Consider the following 19,706-nt stretch of genomic DNA (forward strand, 5'->3'; position numbering starts at 1 on the left):
TTCAGATCCAGTGTCCAGCTAATGCATCTCAGTACTAGGGTTCCTGCTCTCCATGTGAGAGTCCTGGATAGAGTTCCTGGCTCCTGGCTTCAGCCTGACCCAGCCCCAGTTGTTACAGGCAATTGGGGAGTGAACGAGCAAACAGAAGACCTCTATGTGTTTCCCTCTCTCTGTTATTCTGCCTTTAAAATAACTAAATCTTTTTTAATAGCTAAAAATGGAAAATTTTATATGCATTTAATTATTTTTTAAAAGATTATTTATTTATTTGAAAGGCAAAGTTACAGAGAGAGAGGGGGAGAGAGAAAGAGAAATCTTCCATCAGCTGGTTCACTCCCCAAATGGCTGCAACGGCTGAGGCTGTGCCAGGCTGAAGCCAGGAGCCTGGAGCTTCTTCCAGGTTACCCACATAGGTGGCAGGGGCCCAAGGACTTGGGCCATCTTCTGCCGCTTTCCCAGGCACATTAGCAAGGAATTGGATCAGAAGTGGAGCAGCCAGTTCTCGAACTGGCACCCACATGGGATGCCAGTATCACAGGCATCAGCTTAACCACTATGCTGTAATGCCAGCCCCATCTTATGTGTATTTAACCACAACTGAAACAGAGATGCCTAGAGACAGCCTGTTTGTACAAACACTAAGAATGTTCTGTAATAAAAATATAATTAAACAGGCCTTACCTTAGTAGATTTAAATATTCTCAGATGTGCAACTAAACCTAGATAGAAAACTAATAAAAATGGGGAGGGTCAATGAAATGCTGGTGGAAATAATTTCTATAAAGGATATATCCCTTCATTAATCATCAATAAGAAGGTAAAAATCAAAAGATGACCCCACTAATTTAATCTATCAGTTTTCCAAGGCTCAAATTAAAATGAATCAAAAGCTAAAACTAAAAAGAATTGTCCACAAGAAAAACACAAATTGTGACACTAATAAATCTAGAATACTTGAACAAAAGTATCCATATTAGCTTTACCATTGTCATAATATAAGGATGCATGATTAAATAAAAATATCTGTCTACTCTCAACTATTAGAAGTAGTGAAGGCCCGTTGAGCTGATGTCTAAAGGTGATGAAAGCTTGTCACAATGCATATACACATAAATATGACCCAAATGCCAGTTCAAAAAATATTCAGCACATGATATCAAAGTCTAAAAAGATAAACAACACACACTAATACATTTCACTCTACACAGTATGGTTTGGCTTCAACTCAAAAGTCAAATTTAACATGATTAAAAGGTGAGAAAATGACTACGTGCAAGAGAAGAGAAAAATACATCCATTAGTTATATCATTTCACCACATTTGCACCCACCTTTCAGATTTGTTTTGACGAATACATCCTTCAATGATTTCTTTTACTTCAGGATCAGTGACTTTATTAAAGCTGGCTGGTTTTATGCCCTGGGAAAAGGAAAATGGTTTCTAATTACAAATTAAGCAATTGGAAGTCCAAGTCAACATGACATTTGTTAAACACTATTTTTATTACTAAATCATATTTAAGTTTTAAATAAGATAAACATGTATTTATACATTTAAATAACTTCTGACAAGGATTTTGTCATAGTTCTACAAATAAACAGTGAAAAATCAGAAATAATCTAAATTTCCTCTAACACAGGCAAAGTTACACACATTTTAAAAACATGAAGGGGCTTCAAAAAGTTCATGGAAGAGGTAGGTGTTAGTGGTTAAGATGCTCCTTGGGGAGTCCATAGCCCAGCTTCTTACTAATGTGCCCCCTCAGAGGTAGCAGGTAATAGCACACGTATTTGGATACCTGCCACTACATGAGAGACCTAGACTGAGTTCTCAGGTCCTGGCTTTGGTCCAGCCCAGCCCTAGCTGTTGCAGGCATTTGGGGAGTAAACAAGAGGATGGGAGCTCTCTGTCCCTCTGCCTCTCAAATAAATAATTAACTTGTTAAAGTTCATGGCAAAATAGAATATAAAAATAATACAAATTTTCCATAAACTTTTTAAGCTCCCTCATGTATTTATGTCTATGTGTGTGTACAGATATATATATATATATATATATATATTTTTTTTTTATTTTTGACAGGCAGATTGGACAGAGAGAGAGAGAGAGAGACAGAGAGAAAGGTCTTCCTTTACCATTGGTTCACCCTCCAATGGCCGCTGCAGCCGGCGCACCGTGCTGATCCGAAGCCAGGAGCCAGGTGCTTCTCCTGGTCTCCCATACGGGTGCAGGGCCCAAGCACTTGGGCCATCCTCCGCTGCACTCCCGGGCCACAGCAGAGAGCTGGCCTGGAAGAGGGGCAACCGGGACAGAATCCGGCGCCCCGACCGGGACTAGAACTCGGTGTGCCGGTGCCACAAGGCGGAGGATTAGCCTAGTGAGCTGCGGCGCCGGTCCAGATATATATTTCATAATATCATATAGAAACTAAAAATATTCTCAAAATAATAACACAGAAAATTCTTATAATATTAAATAGGGAAATAATGTAGGATCCTTAATTATATACACAACATAATCCCAATTTGCAAAATAGAATAAACAAGTATTTTTAGGAATAAAAAAATGAAGGTTATTAAAAACACCTTTTGAAAATGCTAAGGGCTTCCCTATTTCAAGTATTCCAAATCAATGTATTTCAAAGCTTTTTAGAATAACTAGAAGCAATCAATAATTAGTATACATGCATTGTGAAAATATAAACACATACATGAAAAAATTTGAGAAATCTATTCATTTTTACCCTGAAGAAATACTAAGATATTGAGAGAACTTACCTTAAGCTTATTATCAGGCTCCAGGAATTCAATAACAAATGATATCCAGACAATTCAAAACATTCCTATTATAACTGTTTTAGCTGCCTGAATCTGCTTATTTGATATTCTATTACCTTATATTTGAGCTTTAAATTTTACAAAAATAATGTAAGATCACTGAAATCATTTGACAAAAAATTCCAAATGTGGATAGAAGCAGAAATATAATTATCGAAGATCTACTGCTAGTCCTGTCAAATTACCTCACAAGATACAGAATCAGGAAGCTCAGTACCATATACTAGATGAGTCTGGTGACACTAAAGAGTTAATTTGGACCCCAAATTCAAGCAGCATAAAAATAGATGGCAGTCTGAATTGTGATACAGTGTTTTTTGGTGACTTTAATATAATAAAGTCACTATTTAAAAGCTGTAGTTATTATATTTAAAAAAAACCTCCTAGATCTTTTCCACTTTCTCTTACCCATTTCCCAGCCCTGGTAAATATTGCCTTTCTCTGCTACTAAGTGAAAATAGTTGGGGAGCTATAACTTACAAAGCCAAATACAAAATGCATATTTATTTATGGTCCTCCAAAATACGGGCCAGGGATAGGCATTTGGCACAGTGTTTGAAATGATGTTTGGGGAACAAGCAGCTGCTTGGAATGCCCACATGCCATACTGGAATTCCCACTGGCTACTCCACACTTATGATCCAGCTTCCTGCTGATGTATCTGGGAGGCAACAGATGATAGCCCAAGGACCTGGGTTCCTGCCACCCAAATGGGAGACCCAGATGGAGCTCCTGGCTCCTGGCTTTGACCTGGCCTAGCCCTGGGTGTTGTGGGCATTTGGGGAATAAAATAGCTGATGAAAAAGATCTCTCTCTCTCCCTCTGTACCTCCCTCTCCCTGTCTCTATGACTTTCAAATACATAAATAAGTCTTTTTTAAAAAGTAAGAAAAATATGACAATAGGGATGCCTGCATCCCATATCTGAGTACCTGGGTTTGAGTTCCAGCTCTGTTCCTGATTCCTGCTTTCTGTTAATGAAACCCCTGAGAGATCAGTGGGTGATAGCCTAAGTACTTGGGTCCCTGCCATTCATGGGTGAGGATAGAAATGAGGTCCAGATTCCTAGCTTTGTCTTGGCCCTGCCCCAGCTATTGCAGGCATTTGGGGAATGAACCAGCAGATGGAAGGAAGATCTCTGTTTTTTAAGTAGCGAAAAACTAATACACAAAAATTTAAAGCATGTGGATAACTAAGTAAAAAGAAAGATGGACCAAAAAAATTAAGCTCTATTTTTCTGAATTCTTATAGGAATTTTCAAGCTTAAAAGTAGAATACTATGAGTATAATGAAGTCCTGTATAAGTATCATCAGCTTCAACGAAAGCCAACATTTTGCCAACCTTGTTTTAGCTGTCTGTCCCAATACCTTTCATGTCCTGGAATATTTCAAAGCAAATCTCAGGCACTATATCATTTCATCCATAAAATTTTCAGTTTATATTTCTAATATATAAGGTCCTTTAAAAAGGCATGTCATATCTCCTTTAAAACAATCATCAATAATTCCTTAATATCATCTAAAACTCGGTCCATGCTCAAATCTTCAAAATTATCTAAACTTTTTATAGCTGATTTGCTCAAATCAGGATCCGAACAAATATGCATGGTACACTAAGCTGGCTTATACCAGCACATGAGAGTTATCACATTTTCAGGTATTTTACAAGCAAGCTGTTACAGTCATTTTTTTAAAAAAGCTAAATTATATAAACTTATAATTATAAGCATTATATTAAAAGCCATATAAAATAATTATTGAAAACATCACTCCTTTAACTAGCTTACATTTTACCATTATATACACTTTTGAGGTTGTAAGTATTTTATCTGTATGGTGGAAATACCACATAGTAAGTGCCACTGTACTTACTTCCCAGTACTGCTTTCAGTAGATCACGTTGGTAACCTGAAATCAGCCTTGAGAGGAACACTGACATCACAAAAAAGAAGCAAATACTAGAAATCAGAGCTTTTTGGCTTTCCAGAGAATCAGTTGTTGAACAGTTATTAGTGGGGCTGGCATTGTGGCATGGCAGGTTAAGCTGCTGCCTGTGATGCCAGCATCCCATATGGGTGCTAGTTCAAGTCCCAGTTGCTCCACTTCTGATTCAGCTCTCTGCTAGGGCCTGGAAAAGCAGCAGAGGATGGCAAAGGGCTTGAGTCCCTGCCACCTACATGGGAGATGCAGAAGAAGCTCCTGGCTCCTGGCTTCAGCCTGGCCCAACCCTAGCCATTGTGGCCATTTGGGGAGTGAACAAGTAGATGGAAGACTTCTCTGTCTCTTCCTCTCTCTGCCTTTCAAATAAATAAATAAATATGAAACAAAAAAAGTTACTAGTTCACCACTACCGATAAATCTCTTGTATTCTATAAGACCTCCTTCCCTTTTTCTTGGAACTGATTTGTAGGAGAAAAGAGGTCATTTGTTCTATAGAGTATACCATATTCTGGATTTTGGCCTTATTTCTTACCATTTTCTTAAACCTGTAGAGTCAGAGAGATTTCATGGTCAAAACTGACCATTATCAATAGTTGTGGAAAATTGGGCTAGTCACAACCTCTGATTCTCAGACTCATCAGCTGGAAACTGAAGACTGAACCTTTCTTGTAGGGATATAAAGATTAAACCATGTGGTATACAGCATGCATTAAGGAACTATACCCACACTGTACCCACTGTTAGAAGGACTACAATAAAAAAGATGAAAGATAAGAAGCATTGGCAAGTGTGTGTGTGGCAAAGGCAACCCTTGTATTTTGTTGGTGGGGATATAAATTAGTACCGACATTGTGAAAAAGGTATGGAATTTCCTTAAAATAAATAAAAACTGAACTACAACTGCAATCCCACTTCTGGGTATATATCCAAAGGAACTGTAATCAATATGTCAAACATAGCATATTAATAGTCAAGATATGCAAAGACCCTGAAGTGCATCAATGGATGAATAAAGGAAATGAAGTTATATATACATGATGGGATTTAACATTAAAAAAAAGTCTGTCATTTGCAACACTAGGAATGAACCCAGAAGATATTATGCTAAGTGAAATAAGTCAGGCACAGAAAGACTGATATTGCATGATCTCACTTATGTGAGAAATATAAAAAGTCACATAGAAAGTAAAGAATAGATTGCTGTTTACCAGAGGCTGAGGACAAAGGAAAGAATTGAGAAGTTGTTGGTCAAAGGTACAAAGTTACAGTTAGAAGAAATAAGTTTTGAGATCTACTGCACAGCAGGATGACTATAGTGAATAATAATAATGTATCAGGTACTGCGAAATAACTTAGAAAGTAAATTTCAAAATGTCTCAACACAAAAAATGAAAAGCAAGATAATGGATATGGTAACTAGCTTGATTCAATCACTACACATTGTATGCATGCATCAAAACATCACATTATACACCATGAATGTATGCAATTATTATTCATCCATTAAAATTATGTTAAAAACAGGATTTTTAAAAATACTACCTGCTAGTATTCATTTCCTACAATACTCCAATAATTTCTTTCATGCCTATCTGCAGCCACCCAACAGGGTATTAAGTAGTCCTCCTTTGAAAAAATCATAATATTTTGTTTGTACCTTTCTTATGTTCCTTACTCTCATCTTCATATCCTATAGTTACCTAGGAATATATATATTATTACCCTACTGGAAATTTAAACTTTTTGAGGGTAGCAAACACTTCTTACTCTTCACTTCATTCCTTGCTATTTATTTTTTTAAAAGATTTATTTATTGTACTTGAAAGTCAGAGTTACACAGAGAGAGGAGAGGAAGAGAGACAGACAGAGAGAGAAAGAGAGAGGGAGAGAGAGAGAGGTCTTCCATCCGATGGTTCACTCCCCAATTGGCCACAACGGCCAGAGCTGTGTCGATCCGAAGCCAGGAGCCAGGAGCCTCCTCCGGGTCTCCCATGTGGGTGCAGGGACCCAAGGACTTGGGCCATCTTCTACTGCTTTTCCAAGCCACAGCAGAGAGCTGGACAGGAAGTGGAGCAGCCAGGTCTCAAACTGGTGCCCATATGGGATGCCGGTGCTTCAGGCCAAGGCGTTAACCCGCTGCACCACAGTGCTGGCCCCCATTCCTTGCTATTTCTTACACAAAATATTACTCACAGCAGGGACTCAAATACTGTCAAACTTATTTTGAATGTAGCTTCACAATCAGGTTTTTAGAACTAGAAGAAACCTTCAAAATCATTTAGACAATCTCTATTATTCAACTTCAAAAGGTAAGATCCAGGGGCAGGTATTTGGCATAGAAGAGGACACCCACATCCCCTATCAGAATGCCTGGGTTCAAGTCTTGGCTTGGGTTCTCAATTCTAACTACAGCTTGCAGCTAGTATGCATCCTGGGAGGCAAGAGGTGATGGCTCCCTGTCATCCACACAAGAGATGTATATTGAGTTCGATTCCTGGCTTTGGTCTAGCCCAGTCCTGCCTGTTGAAGGCATTTGGAGAGTAAACTCATGAATAGGAAATCAATATTCCTCTATCTCTACCTCTTTTACTTGCTCTGCCTTTCAAATAAATAAGAGAAATAGTAAAACTTTAAAAATTAAAAATATCTAATACCAAAACTTCTTCACAAATAGATATGATATAACATTTGTACATTTTCGTAAAAATAGTAATGCAGTGCATTTTATATGGCCCCAAGACAGTGTAAGGTATATTACAACTCTAAAATTTGTTTCATTACAATTGTTAAATTTAACACTATTCCACGAGATTAAACCAAAATTAGGTTTCACTAAGCTTTACTCAATTCAACATGAAATACGGCAATCTGTGAAGTAAAAAGTGTAAAATGATACCTACACTAGTCACTTTACGGTAAATCTGAGCTGCATTCTGGCACTCAGAATAAGGGTACTCTGAAGTAGCCATTTCTAGCATACACATTCCAAAAGCATAGACATCCACGGATTCATCATAGTGTTCTTCATACATCTCTGGAGCCATAAACTCAGGCGTCCCTACAAAATAACACCACAGCCACATTTTTTATTAAAGAGAAAAATGTATTCACAAAGACCACATTTCTCTTTCTCCTGAAGATTACCTGTGGGAATTTCTACTATCCACAACTAAATTTATAAGTATAAAATTTGTTGAATACTTGCTATTATCTACATAAAGCACTAAAAGACTTTCCGTAAGTTTCTCCTAATCAAATACAATTTGTAATACTTGAGACTGCATTGATTAACAAAATCTCTGTATCGCCATCCTTCTTTTCATTCAATTTTTTCTGAATTAACGTAGTAAATTTTCTTAAGTCTTCAGGACCTTTCAATAATCCTAAACATATCCAACAAAAGAAATATACCAGAATGTCTCTGAAATAAGTTAATATACTTATATAGTACATATCTCAAAACAAAATTCAGTCTGAGCCAGGAGTTGGCTAACTTTTCTGTAAAGGGTCTGAGGTTCATATGGTCTTGGGTACACAACTACTCAACTCTGTCACTGTAGTGAAAAACAGCCAGAGACAATTCAAAAATGAGTGGATATAGTGGTGGTTCCAATAAAATTTGATTTATAAAAACAGGCAGTTGGCCAGATTTTGCCCATGGACTATATAGTTAACTGATCTTTGTTCTAGACCTACATAATTGACAAATCTCTCTACACCCAACCAGTACACTGTAAAACGTCAATCACCAATGACACTCTTAGCAAATGATGTGCGCATTAAGGTGGCTAGTCCTAGATCACCAATCTTCACAGATCCAGTGGGTCCTGTGATGAAAATATTGTCACACTTCAGATCCCGGTGAATAATAGGAGGAGTCCTAGTATGTAAGAACTGCAATCCCTTTAAAATTTGCCTGCACCAGCTCCTTAAAACCTTTGGTTTCATTACTTTAAATCGTTTTAAGTACCTACAAAGAAAAGAAAAAGACCATGTGTAAATAACTTATTGTATGAACACTATCCAAGTACATCACATGAGAGCTGATAATTTATACTCTATGATCACTATCCCCAAGTTGTTTACTCTTGACTTTCAGGACAAAAAGATTTCATATCTGAGATTTCATTCTTAGATAAGACAGCTTACTAATTGTCATATTTTGAATTCAAAACAAGAATTATTCCAGGGTCCAGCACTGTGGCATAGAGGGCTAATCCACTGCCTGGAGCGCCAGCAACCCATATGAGTATCAGTTCAAGTCCCAGCTGCTCTTCTTCCAATCTAGCTCTCTGCTATGGCCTGGGAAAACAGTGAAAGATGGTCCAAGTGCTGCAACCATGTGGGAAACCTGGAAGAAGCATCTGGTTCCTGGCATTAGATCAGCCCAGTTCTGGCTGTTGCAGCTGTTTGGGGAAGGAACCAGCGGATGGAGGATCTTGCTGTCTGTCTCTCCCTCTCTCTGTAACTCTACCTCCCCAATAAAAAAATAAAAATCTTAAAAAAAGAATTATTCCAGAGTGGCCTTTTGTGGAATGGCAGGCAATACAGTTTTAAGAAGAAAACACTTTTCTATTTCTAGTAATTGCTTAGAAGGTTTAACTATGTAAAATTTTAGAACAAAAATGCTAGGAAATATTAAAGCAAAAGAGTATTTCAAAAAGTACATGGAAAATGCAAATTAAAAGATAAGTTTTATTTTAGTTCAAAAATATTTTAAAATTTATGCAGTCTTTAAATTTTTTTTATTTCATGTATAGTTTTTAAAATTTTTTCTTATTTACAAAAATAGAATAAATTTCATTTATTTCCTACATACAGGGGTTTTTTGAGAGGCAGAATCATAGAGAGAGGGAGAGACAGAGAGAAGTCTCTTCTATCCACTAAAAATTCACTCCCCAAATGGCCACAACAGCCAGAGCTGAGCTGATCCAAAGCCAGGAGCCAAGAGCTTCTTCTGGTTCTCCCACGTGGGTGCAGGGGCACTAGGGCCATCTTCCACTGCTTTCCCAGGCCATAGCAGAGAGCTGGGTCATGAGAGGAATAGCCTTGACATGAACCAGCGCCCATATGGGATGCTGGTGCCACAGGCAGAAGCTTAACCTACTATGCCACAGTGCCGGCCCCCATACATACAGTTTAAAAAAAAAAAAGATTTATTTATTTATTTGAAAGGCAGAGTTACAGAGAGGCAGAGGCAGATAGAGAGAGGTCTTCCATTCATTAGTTCACTTCCCAGATGGCCACAATGGCTGGAGTTGCGCTGATCTGAAGCCTTCTTCCGAGTCTTCCGTGTCTCCCAGATGGGTGCAGGGACCCGAGGACTTGGACCATCTTCTACTGCTTTCCCAGGCCATAGCAGAGAGCTGGATTGGAAGTGGAGCAGCCAGGACTCGAACCAGCACCATATGGGATGCCAGTGCCACAGGCGGAAGCTTAGCCTTCTAAGCCATGGCGCCGGCCCCCGTGTTTTAAGAGCGTAAATACAGTTTTAAGAGCATAATGATACTTTCCACCCTACCTCCCTCATTCTTACCTTCCCTCCTTTTCTTACTTTTGTTTTAAAATTACAGGGACTGGCATTGTGGCTCAGCAGATTAAGCCACTGCCTACAACAGCAGCATCCCATATGGGTGACGAGTTTGAGTCCCAGCTGCTCCACTTCTGATCCAGTTCCCTGTGATTGTGCCTGGGAAAGCAGCACAAGATGGTTCCAATGCTTGAGCCCCTGCCACACACGTGGGAGACCCAGATTGAATTCCAGGCTTCATGCTTCAGCCTGGGCCAGCTCTGGCCACTGCAGCCATTTGGAGAGTGAACCAGCAGATAGAAGATTTCTGTCTTTCAACCTCTCTTTCTACATCCTGCTTTTCAAATGAAATAAACAGGGGCCAGTGTTGTGGCACCGCGGGTCAACGTCCTGGACTGAAGCACCGGCATCCCATATGGGTGCCAGTTCTCTGCTATGGCCTCGGTCCTATCCAGCTCTCTGCTGTGGCCTTGGAAAGCAGTAGAAGATGGTCCAAGTCCTTGGGCCCCTGGACCTGTGTGGGAAACCTGGAAGAAGCTCCTGGCTTCAGATCGGCGCAGCTCCAGCCGTTGCGGCCAATTGGGGAGTGAAACAGCGGATGGAAGACCTCCCTCCCTCCCGCCCCGCCACTGCCTCTCCTCTCTCTGTGTAACTCTTTCAAATAAATAAATAAATCTTTAAAACAATAAACAAATCTTTTAAAAATGAATTATATTCTTTTCTTAATAATTGCCAGTTGCTAACACAGTCATTAGATTTAAATCTTACCAGTTCTAACAAAGCAGTATTAATCTGTAAAGAACTTCCATTACTCCTGAAAAGTAGTTTCAAATAAAACCCCATTGGCACTATCATGGCAAACTTACGTCTTTAAGGTTCCTGAAGTCATTAGTTCAGTCACTAATACAATACACTTCTTTCCTTTTAATGTAGACTCCCAGGAATCATAAAATCGAACTATATTGGGATGCTGGAGACCTTTCAACATCTCTGCTTCTTCCTTGAACCGCTGCTGCTCAGCTTTGGTTAACTTCCGGTCCTGAAATGGAAGAAGTTCCAAAATACTGTCATAGAAATTCTCATGCATTTTTCTAAAACTATTCAAATGAGTACTTTATTGTATTATGTATGCATGCATATATTTATCTATTTTCATCTATCAATTCAGTTCTGAGTATCTATAAAATCACTGATATCCTTTCTAAGATAGTTACATTGATTCTATCCACACAACAATGCTACAGTGGTTAACATTTAATTTCTATATTATAAATCTACCTAATGATAAATCAATACCCTGAAAAGCAAGTATTTCAAAATGAGTTGACAAAAAAGAATAAAACAGGTAATAGCACATTTTCCCAAAGAAATTCCTGAATTTCCACATCTAAAAAATCTACAAAGCTGGGGCAGGAATGATCCAAATGTTAAGACACCTAGAAAATTATTGTGGTTAAATTTCTGAATTGTCAAAATAAGAATGTTCTAGGTTTCCAGCAGAAATATCAGGTTACCAACCAGTGAAAGACCTTCAAACAGACCTTAGATCTCTAATCCACCACGTTAAATGCTCAAACTCAAAAGAATAATGTTTATCAAATTCTGAGGGAAGATTGTGACCCTAAAATCTGAACTCAGACAAGCTATCCTTCCAATTTAAAAGAAAAAATTCCTACATTTCTGGAAAACAGATAGTACTCATATACCATTCAGTACATTGAAAATATTACTCAAAGAACTTCAATAAAAATGTGGCCAAATAAAAGAATTAGAAAAGGAAGGTGTAACATATAATAAATAGTAACAAATTTCTAATAAATTTTAGAGTTAAGCCTAAGTCATCATAGCTGATGTAATTGGTAAAAATGAATGAGTTTTCTACATATTAATTAAAATAGAAGACATATAATACAAAAAGAACAGCCTGGAATTAAAATCCCAGGCTACATCACTAAAATCTAATTAGTAAAGAAAGAAGAATAAAAAACTATTGTTGCCTTGTACATGGTAAAACAAGACTGATAGAACTATTTAAATTTTTATAGCAAGAATACAGAATCAACCTAGATGTGTATCAACTGATGAATGGATAAAGAAAATGTGGCATATAAACACTATGGGATATTATTCAGCTATAAAAAGAATGAAATCTTGATATCTGCAACAAAATGGACGTAAATGAAGATCATTACACTAACTGAAATAAGCCAGACCTAGAAAGAAAAATACCACATTTTCTTTTATCTATGGAAATTAATATAAAGAAAGTATAAAAACTGTGTGGATGTCATGTCATTTGGTATATATTTATAAATACTGCTTCACTGAATTTTGCAATGCACATGACAATAAACCATTCTTTCCCTACTTTATGATCACTGTCATGAACCCCATATTTTGTGGCATTAATATCCCTGTTTTCAAGAAAATAGCATATGTGTATATATAATATATACATATGAAGTAAGTTTAGCAAAATGTTAATAATTGCTAGGCCAGCACCGCGGCTCACTAGGCTAATCCTCCGCCTGCAACGCCAGCACACCGGGTTCTAGTTCCGGTCGGGGCGCCGGATTCTGTCCCGGTTGCCCCTCTTCCAGGCCAGCTCTCTGCTGTGGCCCGGGAGTGCAGCGGAGGATGGCCCAAGTCCTTGAGCCCTGCACCCGCATGGCAGACCAGGAGAAGCACCTGGCTCCTGGCTTCGGATCAGCGCAATGCGCCAGCCGCAGCGGCCATTGGGGGGTGAAGCATCGGCAAAGGAAGACTTTCTCACTATCTCTCTCTCTCATTGTCCACTCTGCCTGTCAAAAATAAATAAATAAAAAAATTGCTAAGTCTTTCAATTAAAAAACAAATTATTTGTTTTGATGTTGATAGACAAGTCCAAGTATGCCTGCTAAACATTTATGTATAATTTCCATTTCAAACTGGTTGACTGTTAATTCCCAAATCCTACCCAAATGATAAGGGAAATATATTAATAAATCCAGAGAAGTGACAGAAAATATGAGAAGGGTTCAAACAAAATTTCTTAAAGAAAAAGTGTAAATCTGGGGTGGGCATTGTGGCACAGCAGGTTAAGCCATGGCTTGAGATGCCCACATCCCTTGTCAAAGTGCTGTTTGAGTCCTCGCTGCTCTGCTACAGATCTAGCTCCCTGGTAATGCATCTGGGAAGCAGCAGCTGGGGCTCAAGTTTTTGGACTACCTGCTACTCACATGGGAGACCCTGATAGAATTCCTGGCTCCTGGCTAAGGCCTACACTGCAGTTTCAGCCATTTGGGGATTGAACCAATAGAAGCAAGTCTCACATCCCCCCATCACTCTACCTTTTAAATAAATAAATATTTTTTAATACAGTTCTATAAACCACATAAAAAACTTCTCTATCCTACCTCCTTTATAGTCAAACCCTCTCATCACCCTTAAACCCTAGAAACCACTCATCTATTTATTATTACCACTAAGTTACTTTTTCCACAAAGTCTCATAAATAAAAGAGGATTAGTGTATCTAAAATCGGGCACCTTTCACTTAGCATAATGTATTGTTGACTATCTCACATTATTCAAAGTATCCACAGGTTGTTGCTTTCGATTGTTGAATAGTATTCCATATGAATGCACCACAATCTCTTTATCCATTCCCCAGATAAAAGACACTTAGATGGTTTTCAGATTTGTGCAATCACAAATAAAATTGCTATAAATATTCATATACAGGTTTTCAAATACTCAAACATAGGTTTTCATGTGAACATAGGTTTTCTTGGGTAAATATCTCAAGTGGGATTTATGGATTATATGGCTAAGTGTCTTTCACTTTATAAGAAACTTAATTTTTGTTAAGAGATTTAGCTTGAGGTTCTTTAAGTATGCATGTCCACTTATTCTAGCACCTTTTGTTGAAAAGACCATTCTTTCTATGCTGAATTACCATTGCATATTACTTAGGTCTATTTCTAGACTATATTATGTTATTGTTCTTTGTGCCTATATGCCAACACCACACATGTCTTGATTACTATACCTCCTTTAAAAAAAAAACTATTATATTCCTTTGGAAGGCAAAGTTACAGAGACAGAGACAGAGAGAGATAGAATCTTCAATCTTCTGGTTCACTCCCCAGATGGCTGCAATGGCCAGGGCTGGGCCAGGCTAAAGCTAGGAGTTTCATCTGGGTATCCCATTTGGATGGCAGGGGGCCAAACACTAGGGACACCTTCCATTGTTTTCCTAGGCTATTAGTGGGGAGCTGTAGCAGAAGTGAAGCATCAGGGACACGAATTGGTGCCCACATGGAATTGCAGGCAGTGGCTTTACCTGCTGCACCACAGCTCTGACCCCTAAACTTTTTCAGTTCAATTTTTCTATGATGTTGAACATTTTTTCATCCATGTTTGTGAGAGAAGTTGGTATGCAGTTTTCTCGTAATGTCTTTATAATTTAGGTATCACATGAGTGGGCTCTGGCAAAGTTAGTATTACAAAATCAAAGTTTGTGCTGACACTTTTCCATCCTGTACCAGAGCAAAACTTATGAGAGTCACATTTTCCAGGAATATATTCTATCATCAGCAGGAAGAAACAAAGTTACCTCTTTCCCAATATTCATACTCTTCTTTTTTATTGATTTTGCTAAAATATTTACAATATTGAATCATTACTGCCTTATACTAGATTTTTTTAAGAACAGCTTTATCATCTCATAACTTGGATTGTTTACTGGATTTTATTTTATTTTCACAAATGGTTTAATTTTCTTATATTCTTACTTTAACTTTTTAAGTAGAAGTGGCTGCTCCACTTTCAATCCAGCTCTCTGCTCTGGCCTGGGAAAGCAGTGGAAGATGGCCCAAGTGCTTGGGCCCCTGCACCTGCATGGGACACCTGGGAGAAGCTCCTGGCTCCTGGCTTCAGATAGGCACAGCTCCAGCCATTATGGCCATTTGGGGAGTGAACCAGTGGATAGAAGACTCACTCTCTCTCTCTCTCTCTCTCTTTCTTTCTCCCTTTCTCTGCCTCTGCCTCTCTGTAACTCTGCCTTTCAAATAAATAAATAAATCTTAAAAAAAAAAAGATTATATGGGCTTTGGGGCCGGCACTCTGGCGTAGCAGGTAAAGCCACTGCCTGCACTGCTGGAATCCCATCTGAGCACTGGTTTGAGTCCCAGCTGCTCCACTTCCAATCCAGCTCTGTGCTATGGCCTGGGAAAGCAACAGAAGATGGCCCCCAAGTCCTTGGGCCCCTACACCCACATGGGAGACCCAGAGGAGTCTCCTGGCTCCTGGCTTTGGACTGCCACAACTCCGGCCATCTGGGGAGTGAGCCAGCGGATGGAAGCCCTCCCTCTCTCTCTCTCTCGCTCTCTGCCTCTGCCTCTCTGTAACTCTGCTTCTCAAATAAATAAGTAAATCTTAATAAAAAAAGATTATATGGGTTTTATGAAATTAATTGGAAAAAATAGTTTTAACATCAAAATCACCTGTCATATCATGGTCAACAAGAACTCAAGTTCAGAATTCACATACTCCTAATGTGTTTCCTTTTCCAAATTACAAAATTGAAACATAAAGATGAGAATAGGGGCAGTTGTGGAGTGAGGCACAGAAGTTATATTGTTGCTTGGGGCACCTAAATCCCATGTTGAAGTGCTTGATTTTAGTTGTAGCTCCTCAACTTCCACTCAAATGAACCATCTGGGAACACAGCAGATGATGGCTCAAGTACTTGGGTCCCTGCCACCATGTGAGAGACATGAGTGTAGTTCTGGGCTCCTGGTTTCAGCCTGTCCCAGCCCTGGCTGTTGTGGACATTTAGGGAGTGATCAAGTATCTCTCTCTGTTGTCTGCCTTTCAAATCAATAATCTTTAAAAAAAAAAAAAGAATAAGAATGGGGAAATAATCTTCAATGAGTACAAAGCCTCAATTAGATGGGAAAAATAAGTATTTTTTCTTTGAAATATAATGCACAGTGAGTGAATATAGTAAAAAATGTATTTTACATTTCAAAATCACTGAGTAAATTTCAAACGTTCTCACTGATATGGTATGACCATGCAGTTAGTTAAAGTTTAGGTAAGCTGGAATTCTTGCATTCCTGCAATATTACCTTATCTATTTAACTGTTGATTTGATATACCCACTTTCCCAGAGGCCCCTGTTGCATCAGGAACCAGGGCACAGGCTAAGACTCCACCCCATATGCATATCCAATTAGTACCACCCGCTTCCTTATAAAAAGAGGCAAGAAGCAAGATAGAGGAAAGCCTCCATAGACTTCACTTAGAGGTACCACTCTCATTTTCTCTCTTCTGAAAGCACCTGGACATACTGCATTCATTTTCTCTTTTCTTGCTACAGACAGACCTCTATGGCTGTTACTTAGAGGTACCAATTTTGGGTTTTTTCTTTTTTCTCTCATTTATGGGTAACACTTTGGTTCACTCATGTTTTATATTTCCCTGTGTGGGGTGGCCCACATCGTCACCACAAAAAAAATAAGCATTTGGGGCAACGGGCATGTGAATTAACTTGATTCAATTATTTACTATATGCATAAATTATAATATCATTTTTCTACCCCACAAATATATACAACTATAATTTGTCAATTCATCATCTTAAAAATACAGCTTCATACAATAAGATACTAACAAGCAGCTCTGTTGAATTTTATCATTTTGCTCTATTTCCTTCCACTTTTAAAGTGAATAAAAAATTACAGATTTAGCTGAAGCCCCCCGGGAGACTTCCCTCTTTGATTATATCCCCATTCTCATCTTCCAAGAAGTAGCCACTCTCTCAATTAATGCAAGTTTTCAATTAATTTTGTATCTAAAAGCAATATACTTTTTTAGTCATAATATATAATATAGGTGGTTGTCATGTGTTTTATATCCTTGCAAAAATTATTTTGCACAAGGATCAGCATGTGGTGCTTCAGGATAAGCCACTACTTGCCAAAATACGCTGATGAAAGATCTGTCTCTCCTCCCCCTCTGTCACTCTGCCTTTTAAATAAATAAACAAACCTTTTTTTAAAAAAGAATTATTTTGCAAAGTATTTTTATCTTTATTTTGATATATATAGTTATATCATTGTATAATTCCACCACAATTTGTTCATAACTTGATCCAATTTTTTGCTCTTATAAACATTACAGTGTATATTCTTGGATGCCTTCTTGTTCTAAAGAGATTAATCATTTTTCTATAATTTCTATATTAACTAGCCTATACAATTTCTCTATTTTTGTTGAGTACATTTTGTACTTATGAGGATATTTTGTTTGGGAGTAATCTATTACTTAAGATTTGTCAAAAATAAATCTTTTTATATTTTAAATTTTTAATATTAAAATATTGGGAAAACTTTGTCATCAATGCTGTACCATATTCTCTTTTTAGTACTTTTGAGATAAGTGCTTTCAGTTATTAATAATGAAGAAATTTTAGGGTATAAATTTTTTTCTGCATGAAACTTTTAAACTTATCCATAGGTTTTGCTATAATGTTTTCTCTTTTTAATTCCTTTCTAGTTTATAATTTCAGTTTAGTTTCTCATTGACTCAAAATTTATCTAAGAATGTGATTCCTTCAATTAGGTAAGACTCTTTTGGTTATGTTATTTATTATTTTATTATTTATTATTATTGTTTCCAATTTAGTTATGCAGAATATAAAAATTTCTTTTCTTTAAGTTAAGGTTTTCTTTGGGGACCAGTGTTGTGGTAAAGGGGGCTAGGCTTCCATATCAGAGCACTGGTTCGAGTCCCACCTGCTCTGCTTCCAATCTAGCTCCCTGCTGATGTGCCTGTAAAGGCAGCAGAGGATGGCCCAAGTACTTGGGCCACTGCCACCCATGTGGGAGACCTGGATGGAGTTCCTGGCTCCTGGCTTCAGACTGGCCCAGCCCTGGCTTTTGCAGCTATTTGTGGAATGAACCAGCAGATGGAAGATTTCTAACTCTATTTCTTGGTCCCTATCAGTCTGCCTTTCAAATAAATAAAATCTCTTTTAAAAAGGCTTTATTTGGGCTACATATCAATCAACTATTTTAGCGGTTTACAGACATACAAAATATACATTTCATGGGGCATGCACTGTGGCACAGTGGGTCAGGACGCTGTCTGCAGTGCCAGCATCCCATATGGATGCTGCTTCAAATCGTGGCTTCTCCATTTCCGATCCAGCTCCCTGCTAATAGCCTGGGAAAGCAGAGGAAGATGGCCAAATCCTTGGGCCCCTGCACCCACATGGGCGACCCAGAAAAAGCTCCTGGCTTCAGCCTGGCCCAGTCCCAGCAGTTGCAGCCATTTGGGGAGTGAACCAGCAGATGGAAGATTTCTAACTCTATCTTTCCTCTCTCTCTAACTCTGACTTTCAAATAAATAAATAAATCTTTAAAAATATATACATTTCCTGCTTGAAGGATATAAAGTTCCATATACCAATCAAATGAAGTTTGTAGATTACGACTCAATTGGTCTATATCTGCTCGTTTCTTGTTTACTACATCAGTCCTATTTTGAATGAAATGTACATGAAATTTCCCACTACACCTATAGGAAGAGTTTTCAAACAGATTTCAAAATCTCTGCAACAAAATAGACTCATCTTTTCATTCTATTTTTCCATGAAAATCCTGAAATATTTTCATACATTTATCATTTTTTAAAAAATCTATTCTAGGTCCTGAGTTTAAATTATTAAAAAATGTTGGTGTCTAACAGTTTTTGGTATACCTTCTTAAGCTATGAGATATATGATTTCATAATATAATGCTTTAACTTTCCTCCTTTTTTTAAAAAAATATTATTTATTTATTTGAACAGCAGAGTTACAGAGACAGAGGGAGAACAGAGCGAGAAAGGGATTTTTCATTCACTGATTCACTCCCAAAACGGCTAGAACAGCCAAGCCAAAGCCAGGAGCCAGGCACTTCATTCAGGTCTCCTACATGTGGCAGAAGCCCAGGCATTTGGGCTATCTTCCCCTGCTTTCCCAGGTGCATTAGCAGGGAGCTGGATTGGAAATAGAGCATCCAGGACTCGAATCAGTGCCCATATGGGATGCCAGTGTTGTAGGTGGCAGCTTAACTCACCGTGCCACAATATCAGGCCTTCTTCCTTCTTTTAATAGATATTAATATTGCTGTACTTTGGAAATTTATATTTATTAAATAAAAGTGAAAAATAGATATTAATATTGTCACTTCTAATTTCACTTTGCTGTGTATACTTTTACCTCAACCTTTATCACTGTTGTAAGTATATTTTTGTTAAATAACACATGTGGGTTTTAACTTTCACTTCCATCTGACAGTCTGAGATCTTAATAAGTAAATGCAACATGTCCACATTTGATATAGCAAGCAATACACTTAATTTTACTGTT

The 19,706-nt window shown here is 38.0% G+C and overlaps 1 protein-coding gene across 7 annotated transcripts in view; it reads right to left on the reverse strand.

The window, feature by feature from the left end:
• WNK3 (WNK lysine deficient protein kinase 3) overlaps nt 1-19,706 on the reverse strand; it is a 174,193-nt gene that overhangs the window by 113,458 nt on the left and 41,029 nt on the right. For all 7 annotated transcript variants that reach the window (XM_051827130.3, XM_089324536.1, XM_089324537.1 and 4 more), the window contains exons 3-6: nt 11,174-11,346; nt 8,527-8,747; nt 7,678-7,835; nt 1,331-1,419 (exon numbers count right to left, since the gene is read on the reverse strand). In XM_051827130.3, the coding sequence (XP_051683090.1) occupies nt 1,331-1,419; nt 7,678-7,835; nt 8,527-8,747; nt 11,174-11,346 (641 nt within the window). The remainder of the gene's footprint in view (nt 1-1,330; nt 1,420-7,677; nt 7,836-8,526; nt 8,748-11,173; nt 11,347-19,706) is intronic.

The sequence above is a fragment of the Oryctolagus cuniculus genome, chromosome X (genome assembly GCF_051225735.1).
Source record: "Oryctolagus cuniculus isolate XC-2025 breed Fujian yellow rabbit chromosome X, ASM5122573v1, whole genome shotgun sequence".
NCBI classification, from domain to species: domain Eukaryota; kingdom Metazoa; phylum Chordata; class Mammalia; order Lagomorpha; family Leporidae; genus Oryctolagus; species Oryctolagus cuniculus.